The sequence below is a fragment of the Pelodiscus sinensis genome, chromosome 6 (genome assembly GCF_049634645.1).
Source record: "Pelodiscus sinensis isolate JC-2024 chromosome 6, ASM4963464v1, whole genome shotgun sequence".
Classification (NCBI taxonomy): domain Eukaryota; kingdom Metazoa; phylum Chordata; order Testudines; family Trionychidae; genus Pelodiscus; species Pelodiscus sinensis.
The window spans coordinates 90712451-90738121 of NC_134716.1; the positions used below are offsets into that span (position 1 = coordinate 90712451).

Consider the following 25671-nt stretch of genomic DNA (forward strand, 5'->3'; position numbering starts at 1 on the left):
ATATCAATACACCCGTCACACAGGAGATTCCTACGCTTCATAGTACAAGACAGACACTTCCAGGACAGAGTGTTACCATTGGACTCTCGACAGTGCCAAGAGTATTCTCAAAAGTGCTGGCTGTAGTGGCTGCACATCTATGCAAGGTGGGCATCACCATTTTTCCCTACATAGACGACTGCCTAGTGACGGGCCCAACACAGTAGCACATGTCGCAGGCAGTAGCAACAACAAGAATTCTTTTCATGACACTCAGCCTCAAAAAACATCACAAGGTGCACACTCACCCCAACTCAGACACTAGAGTTTATAGGGTGCACTTAGATTGCACACTAGCCAGTGCCTCACTACAAATCCATAGATGGACTACATTGAGGGACCAGAACAGCCCAGTGACATCAGCATGTCTCTGCCTTCAAATCCTGTGTCACATGGTGGTGGCCACTTTCGTAGTAACCCACGCTCGCCTACACATGAGGCCACTACAAGCACGGCTGCACTTGATCTACCGCCTGCAAATTCACTCTCTGAACACACAACTCTCCTTACCTATCAGAATAAAATCTTCTGTAAGGTTGTGTCTAGACTACAAAGAAAAGTCAGAAAAAGACACACAAATTGTGAACTGCAATTTGCATACCTTTTTCCGCTTTTCTTTCAAAAGAGGCTTTTCTGACATTTGGCCCGTCTATACTGGGTCAAATATCAGGAAAAAAGCCTCTTTTGGATCATCCCTTCTTTCTCGTTTAATGAGGTTTACAGGATTGCCGAAAAAATTTTCAGAAAAGCAGATGCGTTCCTTGGACACAGCAGAGCTTTTCCGGAATACCTCCGGTATCTCGGAAAAACTCTGAAATCTAGATGTACCCTCACATAGTGGACCCACCAGGGCAATGTACTTGTAGGCGTCCCTTTCCAACGCAACCCCCGCCAGCCACAATTACTACAGATGCATCGCTGCTAGGCTGGGGAGCACACCTCAGCCACAGAGTAGTCCAGGGCCAATGGACTCAGGATGAATCCAGGCAACACATCAACCTACATAGGACGGTATGAAAGGCATGCATATACTTTCTCCCCGTGATATACAACAAAACAGTCCAAATCCTCATGGTTACAAGATGCAGTAACTGGTGTTCTTTAAGATCGTTGTCCCTGTGGGAGCTCCACCTCCCATCCTCCTCCCCTCTGCTTCAGACTCTAGAACATCCAGCTCAGAGAAGGAACTGAGGAGGTGGCCGGCTGCGTGTGCATAGTAGTCGTTCCAGATTGCACACCCCGGCATTCTGCATGCACAGTCGGCCACAGAGCACTGCTATCACAAATCTCTGATCAAGAGCGCAATGGCACTGATGCACTGAAGGTGGAGCACCCACGGGGACAATCATCTTGAAGAACTCCAGTTACTGCACCTGGTGAGTAACCTTCCATTCCCCATCTATGCCATAAATAAAGAAAACATTGAAACCTTTTGTGTTGGACACGAATTAATATATTACTTTATTTTAAATGAAGTTTGATAAACTAACATGAGAAAGTTAAAACAGTTAATCTGTTTAATAATTTAAATAAAACCATTTTCCCTAGCTGCAGCTCTAGTAAAATGGCTTGGGCATAATTATGTAATTAACGGTGAGTTCCCACTAGCAATCCTAGCTGGTCACCTGCCATATTTGCTCTTCTTTCCGCAGGAACTACATTAAGTTTCCAAAGTCAAGTTGCCTCGTAAACCTTAACTCTGGCATTGCCTCACTTCTGAGTCCTTGACTTTGCAACTTTAATCATTATATTTTAACATTATTTTATGTGTAATATGAAATACAATATCAAATATGATTTACTTGTGTCTTCTCACAGAATTGAAAGGTTGGAAATCTATTATCCTGTTAGTGTTTACCATCAAAATGTTGTCCTGTATTCTACTTCATAATGCAGAAGACACACATTTATAGTAAAAAGTCTTTCCTGTTTTGGATTCAGATTTTAACTATATAACTGCAACATTGCTCACATTTACCCTAATACTGTACTTGTAGCACAATAAGGATTGCTAATAGATGGACTCCATAAATTCAGAATTAACACGAAAACTTGTCAGATGGAGATTTCAATTAGATAAGTGAAACAATGTAGTGTGAATTTAGATGGGCATTTTATTTAATCTCTTAGAACTTCTGATTTCACATAGAAGCTTATAGCTTAATGTTGTTAATTGAAAGACTTTCCCTTTGTTATCTCAATATTTTTAATTCCCATTCAGATAATATTACATCTTTTATTCTTGGCTATCTATTATCAGTGAAGATGGTTGTATAAAATAAATCCTGCACTTTTATAAATCAAGAGCTAACTGTTAATTAGCTGGAAAAAAGTTGTATTTTGTCAAGAAGTAGTGTAAAAAAGTATTTATTAGTGAGCAGGACCAGCTTTAGGAAGTGCAGGGCCCAATTCAAACCATTTTTTGTTGAGCAAAAAAAAAAAACCACACGCACAACAAACCATAACCATACACAAATATCACATCAGAAGCAGATCTGATCAAAATGTATATCAATATAGTTGAACATTTACAAAAAAAATGCCATCCTTTATTATGCAAAATTTTACACAAAATTAAATGAGTTGCCTTAAGTGTAGGTCAAATATTTTCAATTGCAAACTATCCAATTTTTTCAATAAAGTTTAAAGTTTGATTTTTAAAAAGTTACCAGAGAGCGTTGCAGTTTTCTGTTACATTGATTTACTTTTTACATATTAAAAATGGAGTCTTTGTTAAGAAAGTGTCAGTTCTGTGGTCAAGTTCCAGTCCTTAGTGATTTCAGCACCAATGATTTCACTAGGTAATATGGTACCTCACCACCATTGCCTCCTTTGCACTGCCCTTCAACACACTGCTTGAATGTCGAGTCCAAGGTCAGTCTGCACAAGATTTTATCTATGATTTTTGCTCAAGCGATCACTGAGACAGGACAAGGACTCTCAATTGATTCTAGTCAGCTCTGCCTTTAAAAACTGGATGTGAAATGTCAGATATAATTAAGGACTCCCAAATAGACTCTACACCACCAGAAATAAAACCTATTTCCATCTTCTGTGACTTTCAGTTAGATGTGACTCACTATCCTCTGCTTAGTGTTCAAGTTATGGTAGACCCTAAGCCAGGTCATAGTAAGTTCAGGTCATTAACCTTTTAATCGTACAATATGGATAACATTTCATTCTCCCAGCTCCAAGTCTTAAGTGAATTTCAACCCAAAAGAGCCAAAATTGATCACCTTGACACAGCAAGTGTGTCTACTGATCTCTGTGGCAAAGGTTGTCTATATAAATAAGGTCTGCTCGTGAAGCCTTTTCCTACAGTTGATTAACAGATAGCAGTAGATAGCTCATTCAGACCACCAGCTGATAATAGTTAATCACCCTGACCAGTCATTAACCATAGTCATGGACTCACCCTACTCTCCATTGTCTCTATGATTCTCTGATGACCTGTGACAAAAGAGGAGGGTGGAAAGGGAAACTGAAGGGAGAGACCTCTCTAAATTCACCAATCAAAGAGCAGTATTGCCAACCCAAAAATCACAAGGAACACCTACACAAAGTTATATGAGTGGTCTACATATCATAAGATTTTTTTAAAAATAAAACATGTTGGATTTTTATTGGCCTTTTGTTTCTTGAGTATTTAGGGTTCATGTTTTAAAGCTTTCCTCCTTAGCTGTAAGGCCCAGAAGTATAGAGAACTTTTTTTAAATGAAAGCTGAGATTCCTACATAATCAATTGACTCCAGGCCTTTACAAAAACACCAAATGTTTTGAGACTCATGGTAAAACAATGGAGGAATTTTTGTGAGCCTATGCTTTGCCCACAGTATAAATAAAAAAACCCACAATATCTTCTCCACTAACCATCCTAATGAGATACTGCAAATGGTGAACTGAATTCAACAGCTCTTGATATGAACAGGTATCAACCTAGTTTTTCATATTTGATATGGGTTACCAGGAATCATACATGACAATATGAAATCTTTCCACTCTCAAGTCAGCATATTCACAAAGCACCTATAATTTTGACCCATACATTTATTGGATAGTGAAAGAGAAAGGAGGGGAATTAGTGTAGATAAATGTTCAAATTAAAAAAAAAAAAAGCCTGTAGGAATTAGGACTGGGCTCCTACATCTCACGTTCAGAACTGACTAGGACACTTATGACCAGATTTTCAGAGATGTGTAAAGATCAGATAGATATATTTGAAGATCCGAGTTGGCAACTCTTTAGGAGCTTAATTACCTTTGAAAATCTGAGCTTAGATTTCCAAGTCCAATTTTCAAAAATGACTTTAGTCACTCAAGTGCTTTTGAAAATTTTAACTGGGGGCCTAAAGAGACAAAAATAGACAAAAGGCAGGAGATATGGTATTCCTTTTAAAAACGTATGACATCTATTTTAACTAAATTTTATATTATTTTTCTCCTAGGGGCAACTGACCCCTCCAGCCCCCTCACTACGCCACTGCCCCCCTTCCTGCAGATCTATCATTTTATGCATGTGCAAGATTTGTGAGAGCCGTCCCATGAATCTGCAGTTAGTGTCTGTGGCGCCTGCTTCTGTGTGGTGTCTCAATGCCACCACATTCACCTCCAAAGAGGAGGCTTCCCAAAGGAGACCCTTGCTGCTGACCCCCAAGTCATCCACAGGTCCAGTCTCCTTTCAATGGGCCCACTTCCCAGGGCTCTTTGATCTTGGATCTGGCTTCCATCCCCTCTCCAACCCCCATCAGAACTACTGTGCCCTCTTGGCTTAGGAAAAGAATAAACAGGAGGATTGGAAATTAACCAGCCAAGTCTCACGTCGCCTAGGCAGGGAATGAGACATCTACAGATTCAACTTAAGAACCCCAGGCGTCCCCAAGTCAGCTGCTGCTGAAACTGATCAGCGTCTGATTCCAGGAAGCCCGGGGCAGAGCAACTCTGCAACTTGGGGACGCCTGGGGCAGAGCAGCTGGGGTGCTGCTGGGTTGCTCCAGTAGCGCCGCTCCTCGGCGCTACTGGACCAATCCACCAGCACCCCAGCTGTTCTGCCCCAGGCGTCCTGATTCAGCCGCTGCTGAAACTGACCAGCAGCGGCTGAATCAGGACACCTGGGGCAGAGCAGCTGGGGTGCTGCCGGGTTGGTCCAGTAGCGCCCAGAGCGGCGCTGCGGGACTCACCAGCAGCGCCCCAGCTGCTCTACCACAGGCATCTGGAGAAAAGCCTGGACTGCTGGGGGGGAGGGAGCGTACTAGTTGCACCCCCCCCCCCCCAGCAGACCAGGGAGACGCGGGCGGGGGACCGAGACACACCGCGGTCCCGCCGCCTCCGTGGCTTTGCTCCCTGGTCTGCTGGAGACCAACAGACCAGGGAGATGGGGAGCAAAGCCGCGGAGCACGCCGGCAGCGGGACAGCCGCGGCACATCTGGGCTGTCCGCTGCCCGCGTGCTCCGCGGCTTTGCTCCCCATCTCCCTGGTCTGCTGTAGACTAGCAGACCAGGGAGACGGGAAGCAAAGCCTCTGAGGACGCCAGCAGCGGGACAGCCGCGGCGCGTCTGGGCTGTCCACTGCCCGCGTGCTCCCCAGCTTTGCTCCCCGTCTCCCTGGTCTAGGGAGACGTGGAGCAAAGCCGCAGAGCACGCGGGCAGTGGACAGCCCAGACTCGCCACGGCTGTCCCGCTACCGGCGTCCTCAGAGGCTTTGCTTCCCGTCTCCCTGGTCTGCTAGTCTCCAGCAGACCAGGGAGACAGGCAGCAAACCCCGTTCGTAACTCGGGGACTGCCTGTATATACAAATAGCTTCTCTCACACTGACAGGCATGAATATAAAGATTAAGGCAAGACTACACAACACACAGGCCCCATTTAAGTCAGTTCTGCTGCTATTAATAAAATGCAATATTTACCCAATTTCTACTCATGTGACAGCATTTTTCATGAGCAATGACAGTCCAAAAATTTAACTACTAAAACATAACAGAAGATCATTACACTGACTACTTTTTTGTTTTGGCTCCCACTCGCTGGCCACGTGTTGATCCCCACATAAACCCAAACTGCACTGTGGAGCGCAAAGAAACTGGCCGTGGGCAGCATACCAAGTTGTTAATAAATATTTTATAAACCTTTCCCTTTTCTCTCTGCTGCCATGTCTCCTCTCCTTGCTCCATCATCTCCCCTGGTACCTGCTGCCCCCAAACTCCTCACCCTCCTCTGCTGTCCAGACTCCTGCCCTTCTCACTGCCCTCAGCTCTCCTGTGACCTGCCCCCTTCCACCAGTCCTTCTCTCGCCCCTGTGCCCACTCCTCCTGTATCCCCACTCTGACCATGTGAGCTACCCCTCTTCTAACACCTCCCTCTACACACCTGCCCAGCCTCTCTCCTCTGGTGCTGGTCCCTCCCCTGCAGGTGTCTGCGCTTCTGCTTCATGCCCAGAATCCCCTGGCACCTGTACCTTCCCTTAGCCCTGCACCCTCCTCGTCCCTCCCCCTTCCGTCACTGCCCCTTCCCCCTTTTTCCCTGATGCCCATCCCCTCACCACTCTCTGCTCCATTCCCCTCATGCCCCTGTGCCCTCACACCTGCCTTGCTCCATTCCTACCTTTTGCATGCCCACCCCTTCTTTCAAGCCTTCTCCCAGCACCTCCCCTTCCAGCCCCCAATGCCCTTCCCCTCCCTTCTCCTCTCCCAGCATCACCCTGTGCCTCCTCCCACTGACACCTCCCCTCCTGGCCTTTCCCTCATTGTGTGCACTTGGTCCCCTGTCATTTGTCTCTCCTCCAGCCTGTCTCTTGATACCTTCCCCTTACTTCCTCCTCCGCACAAGCCTCTTCCTCTCCCAGACCTCCTCCTAGTTTCCCCCTCACCTACCTTTTGCGGGGCCAGACTCCAAACCGCGCACACCACCGCCATCTTTCCAGTTTCAAAATCCTGGACGTGACATCACATCACTCCCGGGCATCTCCCCGCTCACCTGCATGGCGGCAGCAGCAGCCGGCAGTGTGCGCAGGTAAGGGCAGGGAGCCCAGCCGGCCAAGCCGAGGGAGCCGACTTCCGGGTGCAGGGCACGGGGCTCCCTTAGGCACGGGGCCCAATTCGGCCAAATCAGCTTAAGGCTGACCCTGTTAGTGAGTATGATTTATTTCCTACTTGTCACCTCTTTCCAGACTAAAGGGTTTTGGTGTTATTTAGTAACACTGTGATTATTGAAAAAAATACCATGTTCTAAGAACAATAAAGAAGAGAAAGAGCTGGCGTAAGTTCTTCTAATGAAGACAATTGTCTTTTTAATGTTTATCTTAAGTAACAGTTTTAAAAGTTAGATTGCCATAAGGTTCACATTTTTGCCCTTGGACACAATGAAAATATTCATTGGAGGTTGGAGATATATGAAGGCAGTTAAGGACAATTGTTATAGATGCAGTTAGAGCCAGTTTATATTAGCTGGTATGGATCATAATGTACATTGATTCAAAAAGGGTAAGCAGTACCTATTATGCATCCTCCTGAAGCTATTAGGAATATGTAGCCATATACCTGTGAGCACAATTTGGTCCTACATTCTGAAATATTAAAGATCCAAAATTTCAAAAAAAGGCAACTAGAGTTTGACTGTAAAACAACTGCTTTCTCTCTCATTTTTTCAATTAATTACAAATATATCTGTATAGATATGTGTCTGATATCTATAGTTAAATACTGAATATGTGCTTTGTCTCAGAATGTGGACTTATAGAACATTTTCTGCTTATCCCTTTTGGCCTTTAACACAATCCTCTTAAATATAATACAAGCTGAAATTTTTGAATTACTAGATTTAATGGCCCCTATCCATTTAGTCTACATGGCTAAATTGCTTGTGTTACTATAATGTCACCCTTGACGTAAATAGTCAGGCAAAGTATTTTAACATGCTGGTGGTGACACAAAGCTTTTAGGATTTCAAGAATTTACTAATCCTAAAGATCATAACTAATCTCAGGCTTTTATTACATAAAATCTTTTCGTCTCATAAAGATCAACCATTTTCCATTAGACTGAGCTAAGCAGGCAATTCCAGCTGCTCTTAGTGGAACATGTTAACATTTCTTTTTAAATAATATTATTTACTTTCTAAACAAGAAAAAATGAGTTTTGGTTATACACCTGCCACAAAGCTGAAGGCAAAATAAATGTTACTCTACATAACGAGAATTTAATCAGCTTGCTGCTTGCTGGCATGTACAATTCAAAAGCTTATAGAGTTTTTAAACTAGCGGCTGTGGAAAAGCTGACAGATACAGAGGAGTAGTGGATTTGTACAGACATCCTATAGGGGCAGTTTTATTAAAGGGGATACTCTGTGACCTAATAAAGAGAAGAAGATAGAAATGGAGGAATTAAAGGATAGAGCTCAAGAGAAACAGTCAAACCAAAAAGAGTCCCATTCATCACATCACATGAAGGCAGACAACTACTGTATATACTCGAACATAAGACCGTTCATTTATAAGCTGACCCCCCAAACTCACAGAGGAAAAAATGGTAAAACGTCACTGACCCATTTATAAGCCAAATCCAAAGTACAGATGTCCAATCTCAGCTCCTCAGGGTCAACCTCAGCAAAGAGGCTCTCAGCTGAGGTTTTAGTACTTTACACTTTAACATTGAGCTTTAGCCACAGGAAGAAAGGGATGGGGAGGTGGACTGTAGGATTTGCTGGCTGCCGGGAAGCTAATATTTAAAGTGTTAAGTGTTATCAGTAAAAAAACAACAAATAGTCTTGCAGCACCTTACAGACTAACAAAAAATGTAGATGGTATCATGAGCTTTCATGGGCACAAAAGACTACATGTTTTGTTACTCTTTAAGGTGCTACTAGACTATTTGTTGTGTTTTAAGTTTTTCCAGTTACAGACTAACTCGGCTACTCCTCTTAAGCTTTTCTACATATTTTGTTAGTTTCTAAGGCACGGGTCGGCAACCCCCAGCACATGTGCCATAAGCGGCATGTGAGTTGACTTCCCATGGGATGCGGGGTGGGAGCTCAGCCCTACTCCTCCCCCTGCGCATCAGGGAGCCCTGCTGTGGCTCCAGCCTCAGCCGAGCAGCTGACGGCTGGAGCAACAGTTCGAACTCCCTGATGGGAGGGCGGAGGGCCGGGAGAGGAGTGACTGCATGTCCCTGGAGCTGCCCCTGCCTGGCTTAGGGGTGCAGCTCCCGGGAACTAAGGGGTTAATACCCCCATCCCAGCTACAGGCTTCCTGCTTCAGGAGGGGGCAGGGCTGGGCCTGCTCTGCAGAGCCAGGACTAGGTGGCCGGTGCACATGGTGTGCCGGGGCCTGGGCTACTTCCCGTGGGCTTTGTGCAGGGTTGGGTAGCTCCTTTCCCAGCACCCCTCTGTGACCAACTGGGCTGGAGCCAACCCTGGGCGCCCCTGGGTCCACCTGCTCCACTCCAGGAGACGCAGCCTGTAGGCAAAGTGCTGGTCTGGGCAGGGAAGAGACTCTTCTCCACTCCGCCTCTCCTTGCCCCAGTGCTGCTATCCTGCTGGTGAGTGCTGGGGGCACGGGGATGTGGGGGCAGGATGGGAAGGGGCAGGAGTTGCACTGAGGGGCATGTGGCGATGCAGGGGATCGGGCTGGGGGGGGTCATGGGGCTGAGGGAAGCAAGGCACTAGCTATTTGGATGCGTTCTCACCCTCTCACCTTTTCTGTGTTACTCCCCCTCTTGCCTCCAAGCCCCCTCTCATGCCCCCACTCCTCACCCTCTCTAGCTGCCAAACTCCCTTCCAGACTCTGCCCTCCTCACCCATTCCTGCATCTCTATCCCACTTCCTGGGAGCTCTGTCCTTCATGTTGAACTCCTCATTTTTGTTCCCAGCCCAGAGCCTAAGGGGATCCACAAAATCCACTAACTCCAGAACCCCAGAAAAGTTAATCTGGCCTATGAGAAGCCCTGAACCTCAGTCCTTCCCTTCCCTTCCCCTCACCCCATGGGGGCTGGAGCACAGAGGAATGAGGTGTCTCAGTTGGGGGCCACATCAGTGAGGGTTGGGATTTTTTGGAGGAGTTCTTTTGCTTCTCACTTGTACTGTCCCCAACTGATTTTTCTGTGGGTCAGTGACCCCCAACTCAAAAAAGGTTCCCCACCCCTGTCATAAAGAAGGAAAATATTGAAGCCTTTTGTGTTGGACATAATATTTTACTTTATTTAAAATGAAGTTTGGTAAACTAACATGAGAAAGTTAAAATGATTAATCTGTTTAATAATTTAAATTAAACCGTTCTCCCCAGCTGCAGAACTAGCAAAATGGCTCAGGCGTTGCTTAATGTGGCTCAGGAATAACCCAGAACCCATTCAGAAGCTGACCCCAGTACTTCACAGAAGGATTTTTTTCCAAAAATAGTCAGCTTATGAATGAGTATAGACAGTAAATACTGACATTTTTTATAAGTGCTTGTATATGAATGTTAGAAGTCTAAGTACTAAGATGGGTGAACTTGAGTGCATAGTATTAAATGAGGATATTGATACAATAGGCATAACAGAAACTTGATGATAGAATGATGATAATCAATGGGACACAGTAATCGCAACAAATAAAATATATAGACAGTATATGGTGCTGGTGGGGAATTGGCATTATATGTAAAAGAAAGCAAAGCGTCAAATATAGTAAAAATATTAAATAAATCATACTGTTCTACAGAACATTTATGTATAGAAATTCCATGCTTGAATAATAAGAATATATCAGTAGGAATATTTTAGTAATTACCTGACCATCATATCTTTCTAATATTCTGGAACTGACATGGCATACAAGAGGTGATGGTGATTTGAATGCTGAGGGACATTAGGGAGGCTACAAAAACAGAAAATCCTATAATAATGGGGAAATGTAATAACTATCTCCATAGTGAGGGGGTACGTGTCACCTCAGGACAGATTGCAGAGATGACATTTCTAAACACCATTAATGAATGTTTCTTGAAGCATCTAGTCCTGGAGTGACAATTCTTGACTTAGTTCTATGTGGAGCATAGGATCTGTTCCAAGCCATGAATATAGCTGAACTAGTTGTCAATGGAAATCATAATAATCAAATGTAACATACCTGTAGGAGGAAATTCACCATAGCAGCATTTAACTTTAAAAGGGGAATTACAAAAAAGTGACAAAGCTAATTCAACAGAAATTAAAAGGAACTGTCACAAGATTGAAATGCCTGCAAGCTGCATAGAAATTATGTAAAATACCATAATACAGACTCAGAGAAAATGTATACCCCAAATAATACAACAAGAAAAAAAAACAAGTAGAAATGCCACCAGGGTTAAACAATAGAGTACAAGAGGCAATTAGACGCAAGAAGACGTCCTTCAGAAAATGGATGCCAAATCCTGCTGAGGAAGACAGAAAGGAGCATCAATGCTGGCAGCCTATAATTAGTCAGGCTGAACCAGAATTTGAAGAACAACTAGCAAAAAGACACAAAAACTAACACTAAAAATTTTTAAGTACACCAGGAGCAGGAAGCCTACCAATCAGGAAGAGGAGGTACTGGATGTTGAAAGTGCTAAAAAGAAGTATTCAAAGGCAAGGATATTGTGAAAAATCTGAATGAATTGTATTGGTCATTATTACTGAGGATGCGAGGGAGATTCCAACATATGAACCAATTTTTTTATATGACAAATCTGAGGAACTGTCCCAGATTCAGGTTTCAGGAGAGGTGGTTTTGGTACAAATTAATAAATAATAATAAGTCACCAAGACTAGATGGTATTCACTAAAGAGTTCTGAAAGAACTCAAATATGAAATTGCAGAACTGCTAATTATGATATTCAACCTTTTGATTAAAATCAACTTCTGTTCCAGATGACTATAGGATAGCTAATGTAATGCAATTTGTGTTTAAAAAAAATTTCCAGTGATACTAGCAATTAGAGGCTGGTAAGCTTAACTTCAGTGCAGGCAAATTGATTGAGACTATAGTAAAGAAGAGAATTATCAGATACTTAGATGAACTTAATATGTTGGGGGAAAGTCAACATGGCTTTTACAAAGGGAAGTCTTATCTCATCAGTCTGTTAATATTTGTGAGGGTGTCAACAAGCATGTTGACATGGGAGATCCAGTTGTTATAGTGTACTTAAGCTTTCAGAAACTCTTGGACAGGATTTGTTATGATCATGAGCGTTAGTCAGCATCCTGCGGACTAAGGGGTTAAATATGTCCCTTACCTAAACCTGGTGGCAGGCAGCCAATAGAAATGTAGGTAGGAATTTCAAACCCGGACAAAGGAATTTTTGGGTTTTTCCCTCCTTTGTCCCTGAGTAGTTTCTATCCAGCTATTGAAGGGGACAGGATATCTCCCTTTAAGAAAATACTCTTGTGTCTGTAAGTAGGATAACGTTTAGATAAATCCGTTAGGTTTTATTGCTTTATGGTTTGGGAAATGGGATCTGGTCTGTGCATTTAAAAATGGGTTTTGTTCTCCTTTGTAACTAAGTCCCTGGCCCATGGTAAATTTCTCCTCCATGTGTATATTATTTTGTTATTGTTCCATCTAGTCATTATGCTTGCAACAGGAATATTGTGATGATAATAAAAGTTCTTTCTCTTTTCTTTTTATTAACCTGGTATTGGTTAATTTTTGTGTCCTGGTTTGTACTTTAGCAGTGAGATTTCCCAAGTAGTCTCTCCCGGGTTGCTTTATTAATATTTGGGTGATGGCAGTGGCGTTTTATTCCCAAAATCTAGGTTGTTAAGATTTTGGGGGGAAATTTTATACCAAAGCCTGGTAGATAAAGTTTTGGGGTACTTTTGCTGGCCCCCACTTCTGCATTTATCGTGCCAGAGTGGAGAAGGAGCCATGACATGGTGGCAGCGGAGAGTGCTGGCTAAACCTCATGATCATGACAGGATTCAACACCAAAAGCTCTTAAGCAAGCTAAGCCATCATGGAATGAGAGGGAAGTTGTTCTCATGGATCACTACCTGGTTAAAAGACAGGAAAAGAGTTAAAATAACTAATCATTTTTCACAATAGAGAGAGATAACTAGCTAGTTCTTCCAAGCATGTGTACTGGAGCCAGTGTTGTTCAATATATTCATAAATTATCTGAAACAGGGTAAATAGTGAGGTGGCAAAATTTGCAGATGATTAAATTACTCAAGATCTCACAATCCAAAACTGATTATGAAGAGTTACAAAGGGATCCCACAAAACTGAATGACTAGGCAACAAAACAGTAGATGAATTGTCATGTTGATAAGTGTAAAGTAATGCATATTGGAAAACAAATCCCAAGTATACATACAAAATGATGGGCTCTAAATTAGCTATTACCACTCATATAGAGATCTTAGAGGCACTGTGGATAATTCTCTGCAAATATCCACTCAATGTTCAGTGTTACTCAAAAAAGCTAACTGTTAGGAACTATTAGGAAAGGATTAGACAGAAATTATCAATATGCCATCATATAATTCCATGTACTCATCTTGAATACTGCATGCATTTATGTTCATCCCATGCTGGCTGAGTATGTGTTCTTTCTGAATGCTGCACTGGCGCTGGTCAGATAACCCATAGAGCAGACTCTATTCGTACTGTGCAATAACTACAGACCCATTAATAGCAAAAGCACTCAGGCAGTGGAGTACAGGGTCTGTCGAAAAATCACCTTGCTGTTGAACCACTTATAAGCCACGGTTTCAGTTTTGAAATGGCGCTTGTTCGAAACAGCGCCAGAACGTGATTATGCAAATGAAGCATGGGATATTTAAATCCCCGCTTCATTTGCACTTTCAATATGCTTTATTTACATCCCTCTGCCAATAGAGGGGTGTAGTGTAGAACAAGCCTTAGGTATGTATGCACATAACAATGGACACAGCTTTTGAGCAGACCAAAGACAGTCCCTTTGAGACTCCATTCTATACACCAATACAAAAAAGTTATGTATTGTCCCTCTCATGTAGTTAATTGCCACCCTTTACTTTATACATGTTTGTTCAATCAAAACATCTCCATCCACCATGCTTTCATCCTGATCTTATCTTTAAGAGAGGGCAATATATTCCTGCTATTTTAGGGGAATGTGTTTATACCAACTTAGAATTGAGGTGTTCTGGTGCCACCCTTCTGGAATATGATTATGCAAGTGTCCTGTGCCTAACATTTCTCTGGAATTTGTTTTTGCAATATGAGCCCTATTCTTGCTTGATTCTGTGAGCCTGCTCACAACCTGTCTCTTGCTAACTTTGCTTTATATTAGCAAGACTTGACTACTATTTTAATTCAGGTCTCAGGTCTCACACTGGGCCTATGAGCCAATAACTTATTTGTCAGGTGCTCTCTCTCTTTCTACTATAGTTAGAATTGGAAAAAGTTCAGAGGAGGGCAACAAAAATGAGTAGGGGTATGGAAAGTCTTCCATGTGAGGAAAATACTGGAACTAGAGATAACTAAGTGGGTATATGTAGAGGTCTATAAAATCATGAATGGTGTAGAGAAACTGAAATAGGAAGTGTTATTTGCTCCTTGCAGTCCAAGAACCAGGGGATTTATAATGAAATTAATAGGCTGCAGATTTATAACAAACATAAGGAAGTACTTTACACAAAGCATAGGCAACCTGTGGAATTCGTTGCCAAGGGATGTTGTACAGACCAAAAACTATAATTGGATAATAAAATAATTACTCAAGTTCATGGAGGATCAGTAGAGCCCTGCACGGATACAAAATTTTGTATCTGCATCTGTACTGCAAAAATGAGCTGTGGATATTTGCATCTATGGATATGGATGCTGTAGATATAAACTGGATATCTATGGCTTTCCTTAAGAACATCCTATAACATCTACAGAACTGTCATCTGGGTGTCTGCACAAACTTTCCCAAAACACTGCGCTTTAGAGACTTACTCAACCTCCGACACACAGTTCAGATACACTGTTCAGTCCACAGTTAAGGAAGATATACCAAAGTTCCCTCCACCGAGCTACTGCTTCATAATCAGTTAGGTGGAGCACCCACATGGGCATTCTTTAGAGAAGAGAGGGTTACTCACCTTGTGCAATAGTGATAGAGATGTAGCCGTGTTAGTCTGGTGTAGCTGAAACAAAATACAGGACTATGTAGCACTTTAAAGACTAACAAGATGGTTTATTAGATGATGAGCTTTCGTGGGCCAGACCCACTTCCTCAGATCAAATAATGGAAGAAAATAGTCACAACCATATATACCAAAGGATACAATTTAAAAAAAATGAACACACATGAAAAGGACAAATCACATTACAGAACAGAAGCGGGATGTGGGGGGGGGGGGGGGGAGGAAGGTGAATGCCAGTGAGTTAATGATATTAGAGGTGGGGAAGGGGAAATGTCTGTGAGTTAATAGTATTAGAGGTGATAATTGAGGAAGCTATCTTTGTAATGGGTAAGATAGTTGGAGTCTTTGTTAATTCCCCTGCGGAGAGTGTCGAATTTTTGCATGAATGCCAGTTCAGAGGATTCCCTTTCAAGTGCAGATTTGAATGTCTTCTGAAGTAGGATGCAGGTTAGCAGGTCATTCAGACAGTGTCCTTTCTGGTTGAAATGACAAGCAACTGTTTTTTCTTTGTGATCCTGTCTAATGTCTGTTTTGTGGGCATTGATTCTTTGGCGAAGTGTCTGAGACGTTTGTCCAATGTACATAGCAGACGGACACTTTCGGCACATGATAGCATAGATTATATTTCTGGAGGCGCAGGAATATGTATTCTTGATCTTATAACTCACTTGGTTAGGCCCAATAATGGTGTCAGCAGAGTGAATATGTGGACAAAGCTGGCAGCGGGGTTTGTTGCAAGGAAAAGTACCAGGGTTGGTATTAGTGTGGTATGTCCTGTGGTTGTTGGTAAGAATCATCTTGAGGTTAGGTGGTTGTCTATGGGTCTCTGGGAGACAGACCCATAGTCTCCTATAGACAACCACCTAACCTCAAGATGATTCTTACCAACAACCACAGGACATACCACACTAATACCAACCCTGGTACTTTTCCTTGCAACAAACCCCGCTGCCAGCTTTGTCCACATATTCACTCTGCTGACACCATTATTGGGCCTAACCAAGTGAGTTATAAGATCAAGAATACATATTCCTGCGCCTCCAGAAATATAATCTATGCTATCATGTGCCGAAAGTGTCCGTCTGCTATGTACATTGGACAAACGTCTCAGACACTTCGCCAAAGAATCAATGCCCACAAAACAGACATTAGACAGGATCACAAAGAAAAAACAGTTGCTTGTCATTTCAACCAGAAAGGACACTGTCTGAATGACCTGCTAACCTGCATCCTACTTCAGAAGACATTCAAATCTGCACTTGAAAGGGAATCCTCTGAACTGGCATTCATGCAAAAATTCGACACTCTCCGCAGGGGAATTAACAAAGACTCCAACTATCTTACCCATTACAAAGATAGCTTCCTCAATTATCACCTCTAATACTATTAACTCACAGACATTTCCCCTTCCCCACCTCTAATATCATTAACTCACTGGCATTCACCTTCCTCCCCCCCCCCCCCCTACATCCCGCTTCTGTTCTGTAATGTGATTTGTCCTTTTCATGTGTGTTCATTTTTTTTAAATTGTATCCTTTGGTATATATGGTTGTGACTATTTTCTTCCATTATTTGATCTGAGGAAGTGGGTCTGGCCCACGAAAGCTCATCATCTAATAAACCATCTTGTTAGTCTTTAAAGTGCTACATAGTCCTGTATTTTGTTTCACCTTGTGCAGTAACTGAGGTTCTTCAAGATGGTTCTCCTTGTGAGTGCTCCACCACCCACATATCCTCCGCTCTGCTTCAGAACATCTCATTCTGGGGCAGAGAAGGAACTGAAGAGTCTGTTAGCTGCATATGCAGTGTAGCCACTTCTAATAGCGCACGGTGGCTGCCCTGTGTGTGCAGCCTACTAAGGGCACTGCTATCTTAATTCTCCGACTAGAAGCACAGTGACACTCAAAACACTTAGGTGGAACACCCGCAGGGACAACCACCTCGAAGAACTTCTGTTACTGCACAAGGAGAGTAATGTACTCTTCTGTGGATATTGCTCGCACTAGCAATAAGAATGGCTCTGTTAAACCTCTTCCCTATAGCCCATGTAAAAGAGACTATTTCATCAATCATGTATCTCTTTCAAAACTGTTTTTTAAACAATAGCTGCAAGCAGCTTCCAAAGTCCCACCTTCAGTGGATATAGAGAACAATTGATTGCCATCCTCTTTGTGACAACCCTTCACATATTTGAAGATTATTATTACATTCCCTCCCAGTCTTTCTCAAGACGAAATATGCACAATTGTTATAACCTTTCATCTTGGATCAGGCTTTCTAAATCCTTGATCATTTTTGTTGCTCTCTTTGGACTCTTGCCAATTCATCCACATCTTCCCTAAAGTGTGCTCTCTAAAATGGATACAATATGCTAGCTGAGGCGTTTCCAGTGCCTAATAGTGCAGGAAAATTACCTATTATTTATAAAATTCCTATTAGTTTTTAGGCTTTTTTGCAGCTGCATCACATTGTTTCATTCATATTCAATTTGTGATCCACTAAGCACCGCAGAGTCTTTTCAGCAAACTACCACTTTAGCCAATTATAACCCTTTTTGTAATCGTGCATTTGATTTTTCCTTTCTAAGTGAAGTGCTTTGCACTTGTATTTATTGATTTTCATCTTGTTGATTTCAGATCAAATCTCTAAATTGTCAAATGAATTTTGAATTGTCATCTAGCCTCTCCCAGCCTGGGGTCATCTACAAATTTAGAAGCATATTCTACAATCCATTATACCAGTCATTAAGAAAAATTATAAATAGCACCAACCCAGTACTGACCCCTGTGGGGACCCCACCCCTCCCACACACACATGTGCTCTCCCAATTGCACAGAAAACAAATCTACTGCTATCTACTCTTTGAATATACTCTTTCAACTAGTAATGCACCTACCTTTTAGTAATTTCATCTGGACTACGTTTCCCTAGTTTGCTTATGTCAAGGTTGTGTAGAACAGTGTCTAAAGCCTCACTAAAATCAAAATAGATCACATCTACTGCTTTCCTCTTATCCACTAGGCCAGTAATTTAATAATAAAAAAGGAAATTAGGTTGTTTTGGCATGGTTTGTTCTTAACAAATGTATGCTCAGTATTCTTATAACCCTGTTATCCTCTAGGTGCTTACAAATTGATTGTTTACACTTTCCCAGGCCTCTGAGACATCACATACAGTCCATGAGTTCTCAAAGATAATTGGTAACAGTTCCGAGATAGCTTCCACTATTTCCTTAAATAACCTAGACTGAATTACATCAGGCCCTGCCAACTTGGATACATCTTACTTTGTCTAAATAGTCTTTAACCTGTTCTTTTTCTATTTTGGCTTGTGTTCTATCCTTCGTGTTGTTAATATTAATTTTGTTGAGTATCTGGTTACCATTAAACTTGTTAGTGAAGACTGAAGCAAAATAGGTATTAAATGCCCCAGCCTTCTTGTTATCATCAGTTATTGATGGGATTGTACATGTGTAAACTAAAAGAAATATTCTGATTTCATTTGGATATTGTGACTGATCTTCCACTTTTTCTTAAAGTTGGGATGGCCTATTTTCTTTTTTATCTTTAAAACACCATTAATTGTCATTTTTCCTAAAGAATCCATTCCTGAAACAGATGGCCCGCATATAGTTGAGGACACTTGTGTCTCTTTTGGGAGCAATCCTTTACTTGAACCTGTCTCCTGTTGCAGCTGCTAATAGATAAAATGATTCTTTGTCAGCAACTGCACTTCAGCTCCCACAGATCTGTCTCTTCCTTCCCTCCTTAAAGCCCCCCTTTAATATAAGCATTAAAAAATTGTAAAACCTTGGAAATAATTACACAAAAAATATTTGTGAAACAATGATGAGATCCAATTCCTGATCATGAATGCTCAGATCTTCAAAAGTATTTAAGGTCCGAAATTGCACTGATTTCAGAGCAAGTTGGAAGCCCAAATATATATAAGGGTCTGGGCCTAAGTCAATAATGTAACACACACAGGGTTCAAAATCTTGATAATTCCCTTGTCTCTTTACTCGCTTTTCTTACTTTTTGTGTGTGGCTGTTTCAATTTTAGGAGTGTAGGGAGAGGACAGTATCAAATAGTATTATGTGAGATCAAGAAGTTGTAGCTTTTTTTAGACTAACTTACTGCAGGAAAATCAAATCAGATTTTTTTCCCATCCCCCTTATATTTTTTCAATGTGGACTTGTGAGGTTTGGCTTTCCTCTGTAGACATATATACCATCTTTGTATACAGGGGGTGAAGTTTTTGGCCAAAGTCTGGAGTAAAACTTCTATTTCCCCAGTTTGTACATTACCCTGGGGCTTCGGTATCTGCATCCCTAAAGTGAGGCAGTGGTGTGCATGTGCAGAGGTAAAAACTTAGGCATGGAAACATAGGGAAATTTTAGTGCAGAAACCTAGGTGCCAAGCAGGTTTCAGCCATAGATGACTGGGATTTTGTGAATACTAGTGGGGCCTGATTCTGGGATTTAACCATCTAAAGTGGCAGTTAGGCACCTAACTCCTTTTGTGAATCTAAACCTCAGAAAGAAACACCGTTAAATAACTGAGAGTTATGGGTATAGAAATGGCTTGTGTCTCTCTACAGTGAAACTGACAGTGCCATGCTGTGTTGTACAGTTAGTAAACTCACACTGCTAATACCTTTACAAATACTGTTAATTTTCCTTGTCACTGCTGTTATGCATGTTCTACTTCAGGATGTCTTCTAAATGCATAGCCATAGTAACAAACAAGGCAGCTCAGGCTAGATTTTGGATAAGCCTTCACTGACAAAATAACTCCTGAGAAACAAGCTATAAAAATATTATAAGAACAATGACTCATATTTCTTAGCTGTCTAAAATGATCACTTATCCCAACAAATGGTAATTCTTTCAATACAAGGTGGGTATACTTATAAACATCTGGGAGAGAAGACCTGAAAATATTTTGATTACTTTTAAAAATATACTGTATCTGATAAACTCTACTAGAAAGAACAGTTACACAAAGAGCAAGGTGAATAGAGAAAACAGAAGAATGTGAAATCACAATTGGCTTTCCTTTTGTACCTTTTTAATTTGTCTAATATTTTCCCTTTTATACCTTCAATCATCAGAGTGCAAAGATGTGAACAAAGTGGCTTATTGCCCACTGGTGCTGAAGTTCAAGTTCTGCAGCCGAGCATACTTCAGACAGATGTGCTGTAAGACCTGCCAAGGACACTGACCCACAGAAGCAAGAGAGAGTGCCTTGTTATATCATTGTGGAAATGTGTCAGTCAAAGAGAGCCACCCACCGGAATGGGATTGAGGTCCTTGCAAATGCATTACCCTGTGGAAAACGTAACCACTGGTCAGCCCCAGCTGACAGGATTTCAATATTATTTTAACTTCTGTGAAGTGGGATTTATTCATCCAAAGTGCTGGACACAGTATAAGGAGGGCATGCCAAATTGGAGAGATCCACACAACACACATAGAATAGCTTACTGTGGAACATTTGTGTTCTTTTGACTGAATCCAATAGTTTGTTTACCTCCTTGGACCATTAAAGTAATTTTTATTATGGACTTAGCAATGACACTGAATCCATTTATATTTAAAACTGTTAAAAATGTAGCTGTTATGACTTGGTCTACTATGGAAGTAAAGAAGAAACAAAAAATCTTAAGTCATAGCTTAAAACTATTAACTTTTATCTCATTACACAGCATCACAATTTAAATTATAAAATGGGCTTGGAAATGTTATTTAAGGAGCAATTATAAATCTGAAGTTTAAAAAAATGTATGTTTCCTTCATTCCACCTAATTCCCGTAGGAATAATCCATATTTGCTGAACACTGCTGTGAGCCATATACAAAACTAAACTAAACAAAACAACCACGAGGAGCTTAATTTTAAGAGGTGCAACAATTATTGCAGGTGTACATGAAATACAGGTGTGCTAATAAATCTGTGCTACAGGTAAATAGCCATTTTGCCATTGTACAAATGACACTGAGATGTCCACTAAAAGAGGAAAACATTTCAGTATCATGGAGAACTCAGACTTTAATAGTGGTGAAGACCATAGGGCTGCGTACTTCACTACTACTGTATAGGCTTACATTTTATGACTCCAGTTCACTATTGTTTACATTACTAACCACAGAAAGGCATCTAGTTGCGTTTTACATGTTACTCCCTATTCACAATCACCAAAAAGTTCCAGTGCAAAAGAAATTATTAAAGTATAATAATAATGCGGACTCTTTGCAAACTTTGCTGACACGTAGCTTGGGTTTCATATGTTTCCTTCTTTGATACAGTAGAAGGGATTTATTTATGAGAAAAAGAGCATTTTAATGCACAGGTGTGAAGACCATAACCGAGTGGGCAAGGATTACAACCAAAGAATAAAAGACTTATCGGGACTTTTTGGTTATATTATCATAATTTTAATATTCACTGAATACTAGTTTTAATAATACTCTGAATTGCATTTAAATGTGAAATCAAACTACTTGGCAAGTCAGATCCAGAATTTAGCATGACTAAAGCTTAATGTCATATTCCTCTTCCCCTTCCCCTCTTGATAGAAGGTTCAACAAGGAGATAAGGAAAGTGGGTACTTGTTGATGTTAATATATTGTACTTGAACATTTGCAGTTTGCAGCAGGTACTTAATGAATGTGCTTTTGTGACTCACTATGCCTCCTTTGTTGTAGTGCAATTAAAATTATGTGAAGAACACCGTGTGTTAACATTAAAAATCAAATGGCACTTTTTTTTAAAAAAAAGTACTCTTTCAATTAAACAAGTAAGTTAAATAAATCACATGAAACCTAAATAGCAATGTATTTAACTAATAATAAGCCAGATATGTTGCACAGTATTTACTAATGTGAATTAACAAGGAAAAAGGACTCTTGTACTATGAAACATTTTGACAATCTATATATGGAATTTTATGTAGCCCACTTATTCAGAACCATCAAACTCCTGTCATCTGCTACCTCTTGACAGTGTTTTTCATTTCCTTACACATGTGACCAGTATAATCCATTTCCAGTAAGCATGACTTTACTCACATATGGCCATATGCTGCTCTCAGTTCCCGTGTATACAACTCCTACTGTCAGTGAGTGTCACTAAATAAATAAATAATAAAACTGGGAGTTGCATATGTGGACAGGGAGAGTGTTATAGCCCTTAGTTAATGAATGAATGAGTTTTCTACATCGTATTGAAATAATAACTTGGTGCTAGCATGTCTTGACTAAGTAAAAAATATGATAAAAGGGAAAGGTCTTGTGGCATTCTTTAAGCAAGAGGTTTTTTTGCATCAGGTTCTGGTTTTCTCTAGGATAGTTGTGTCTATTAACTAATGCGTCTGTTTGATTAACAAGAGGTTTTATAAAAAAAAAGTATTCAAAATTAATCTTTTTTTTTTACCTCCTTTAGGACATTAAAGTTGCAAGGAGTGTTTCCATAGATACATTTTGCTCTTTCACTGGTGCTAGAGGACTAGGGAATCCAATGTTTACTCTGCAATTTAAAACAGCACTGAGATTGGAAATTTAAGGAATTCCCTGAAGCAACACTGAATTGCATTGCTAAAGGGAACAAAACACCAGAATGTATTTGAATTTACTAACTAAGCAATACTTCAGACTAAAAAATTAAAAAATTGAAATAATTTTAAAAAATCAGTGTTTTCTCCAGCAAAGTTCATTGCTGCTGCTACACTGTAGCCACCTATGTAAGCTAAGCTAAATAATGTTATATTCTTAAGTAGTAACAATAGGACTATTTGTATAGGCTATATAATGATGGCAGGCCTAGAATCAAATAGTAGAGTTCTTAATACACAATGCAATCTGGTGCCAATCCTTTGATTCAGCACTATCACCAACTGAAGTAGATTAAACTAAAAGGAAAAAAAATCTATAAATAAAACCCTCAAGGTGTATACACCCAGAAACAATCCATTTCATTAGGAACTTTGTTAAAGGAGTGAATGTCACATAGATATCCTTAATAATACAGACTGAAGATACCTTTGTATTATTGTGATTAGTTACTTATTATTTTATACTCAGTATTAATGTGGTACACTGTTACTTTATTATTATTTTTTGCTTTTGTAAATTATATTCTAATTTATTGTTTCATTTCCTAACACATGTTCTACATGCATTCTCCTGCTTGTAATGAAAATGAAAGTATTGTAACACTTAATGCAGTGAAACTCCACACTAGACACAGATTTGTTTTTAACATAGTTAATTTAGTAAAATAAAACTGCAGCTTTTAAAAATGGCTTCAGTGGGTAAAGTTGTCTGTTCTCTGACATACAGCTGCTCAAATTCTACAAGCATGCATAATTTTTTCATCAAAAACAACAAGGAGTCCTGTGGCATCTTAGAGACTAACAGGTTTATTAGGACATAAGCTTTCCTGGGTAAAACCCACTTCATCAGATGAATTAGAGTGGAAGTTACAGAAGCAAGGGTATAATGAGTCTCATTAACACACTATATATACCTCTACCTCTGTAACCTCCATTCCTATTCATAAGATGAAGTGGGATTTACCCCCAAAAGCTCAAGCCCTAATAAATCTGTTAGTCCGTGTCTACACTACAGATAAGATTGAAGCAGCCACAGTTGATCTTCTGGGATTCGAATTAGCGGGTCTAGTGAAGACACACTTATTTCAAACAGAGGGCACTCCCACTGTTGCCAGTAGTCCTGCTTCTACAGGGAGTAAGGGAAGTCAAAGGGAGAGTGCGCTCCCTTCGACTCCCCGCAGCATGAATGGTGCCAAAATTCGAGTTAAGATACATCAACTTATGCTATGCAATTAACGTAGCTGAGGTTGCATATTTAATTCGAACTTATCACCAGTGTAGACCTGGGGTTTGTCTCTAATGGTATGTCTACACTAGCCCCCTAGTTTAAACTAGGGGGCCAGTGTAGTCATACCCTAAGGTGCCACAGAGCTCCTTGGTTTTTTGCAGATACAGACTAACACAGCTACCCCTCTGAGACTTTCTTCATCAACTACATTTAAAACTCTATAGGCTGTTTTCTTTCCTATTCATAGATAAGTTGTTTCAGCAGTCTGTCACTGACTGCAGCAATGATTGTAATAGATATGAGAATAACAATAAAGATGGGAACTGTGAAAGACTAAATGTATATTATTAGGAAAGTACTTTAGTTATGTAATAAATGTTAAAAAGATCAAATCAGGAAAGGAGTTAATGGGCAGCAGAATAACCTGCACCCACATCAGTAATAAAATGTCTCTGACATTGTGCTTTTAAAAATTTATCAACATTTGCCATGACCTTTTTGGATTTCACAAATGATGGCATTTCAGAAGATTTGGTTTGTATGTGTCCTAGAATTATTATTAAATATAACTTCTGGTTTAGTGACAATAAATGATCTATTGCTATTACCAAGATTTCAAAAGAAAATATAGAAAACTATAAATATTTTAAAACAGTAATTTTGCTTTCTCTGATGTGATTTTTTTTCTTATTTTTTGATTTCTCTCCAGTGAGAATCCCAGAACTGTATGTTCTGTTCTAAAAGTATTGATAGTCTCACCCATGGAATATGGAAAAGTCATATTGCCTACCATGTCAGAAATGAAAGATTGAACAAACTTTGTCAATTATACAGTCTAATAATACCTCTCTTTGTGCAATTCAAAATCCCTAAAGTTGATCGCTAAAGACAACTTGAGTTTGGGATTACTATTTAACAAAAATGACAAATATCTGCACAAACCAAATCTTACGTTCTTACACCTCTTTTCTCATACTGATGTTTTCCTCACTTCTGAATCTGTGGTTCACTGCACCCCTTTCGAATCTTCTTGAGGGTACATCTACACATTATTTCAAAATAACTAGCATTATTTCAAAATAATTTAGTTCACATCTACACTCACAGTTATTTTGAAATAATGTCAAAATACTGTCAAGCTGGAGAACTTCTTACTCCAACTTCTGTAACCCTCATTGTACGAGGAGTAAGGGAAGTTGGAGGAAGAGTGCTCTATTTTGAAATAAGTGCTGTGTAGATGCTTCTAATTTCTAAATAGGCTATTTTGAAATAAGCTACGCAATTGACGTAGCTCAATTTGCCTAGCTTATTTTGAGTTAAGCCCTGCAGAATAGATGCACCAGATCTTTCTGGTTCCTACTCTTGAATGTTCCTCTGAGTTTTAAGAGTCTCCAAAATATCAAATATTAGCACAGTCTCGCAGAGAAAGCACAGTCTTTAGTCTAACAGAGAAAGGTATAACATGGTCAAATGATTGGATGTTGAAGCTACACAAGTTCAGATTGTAAATAAAATGTACATTTTTAAACAACAAAGGTAATTAACCTTTATTTAGAACAATTTGCCAAGGGTTCTGGTGTATTCTCCATTACTGATCATTTTTAAATCAAGATTAGATTGTTTTCTAAAATATATGGTCTAGGAATTATTTTATGGAAATTCCATGGCTTATATTATTTTCATGTGATTC

The 25671-nt window shown here is 40.4% G+C and overlaps 1 protein-coding gene across 6 annotated transcripts in view; it reads left to right on the forward strand.

Annotated features, from left to right (window-relative positions):
• The window catches only part of ADAMTS6 (ADAM metallopeptidase with thrombospondin type 1 motif 6), a 380566-nt gene extending 355110 nt beyond the window's left edge, over positions 1–25456 (forward strand). For 4 of the 6 annotated variants that reach the window (XM_006117000.4, XM_075932394.1, XM_075932395.1 and 1 more), the window contains one exon: positions 20256–25454. In XM_006117000.4, the coding sequence (XP_006117062.2) occupies positions 20256–20365 (110 nt within the window). In that variant the 3' untranslated portion in view covers positions 20366–25454. Of the gene's footprint in view, positions 1–20255 lie in introns of all 6 variants that reach the window. The other 2 variants (XM_075932396.1, XM_075932397.1) reach the window with 2 other exon arrangements.
• Positions 25457–25671: the final 215 nt, after the last annotated feature.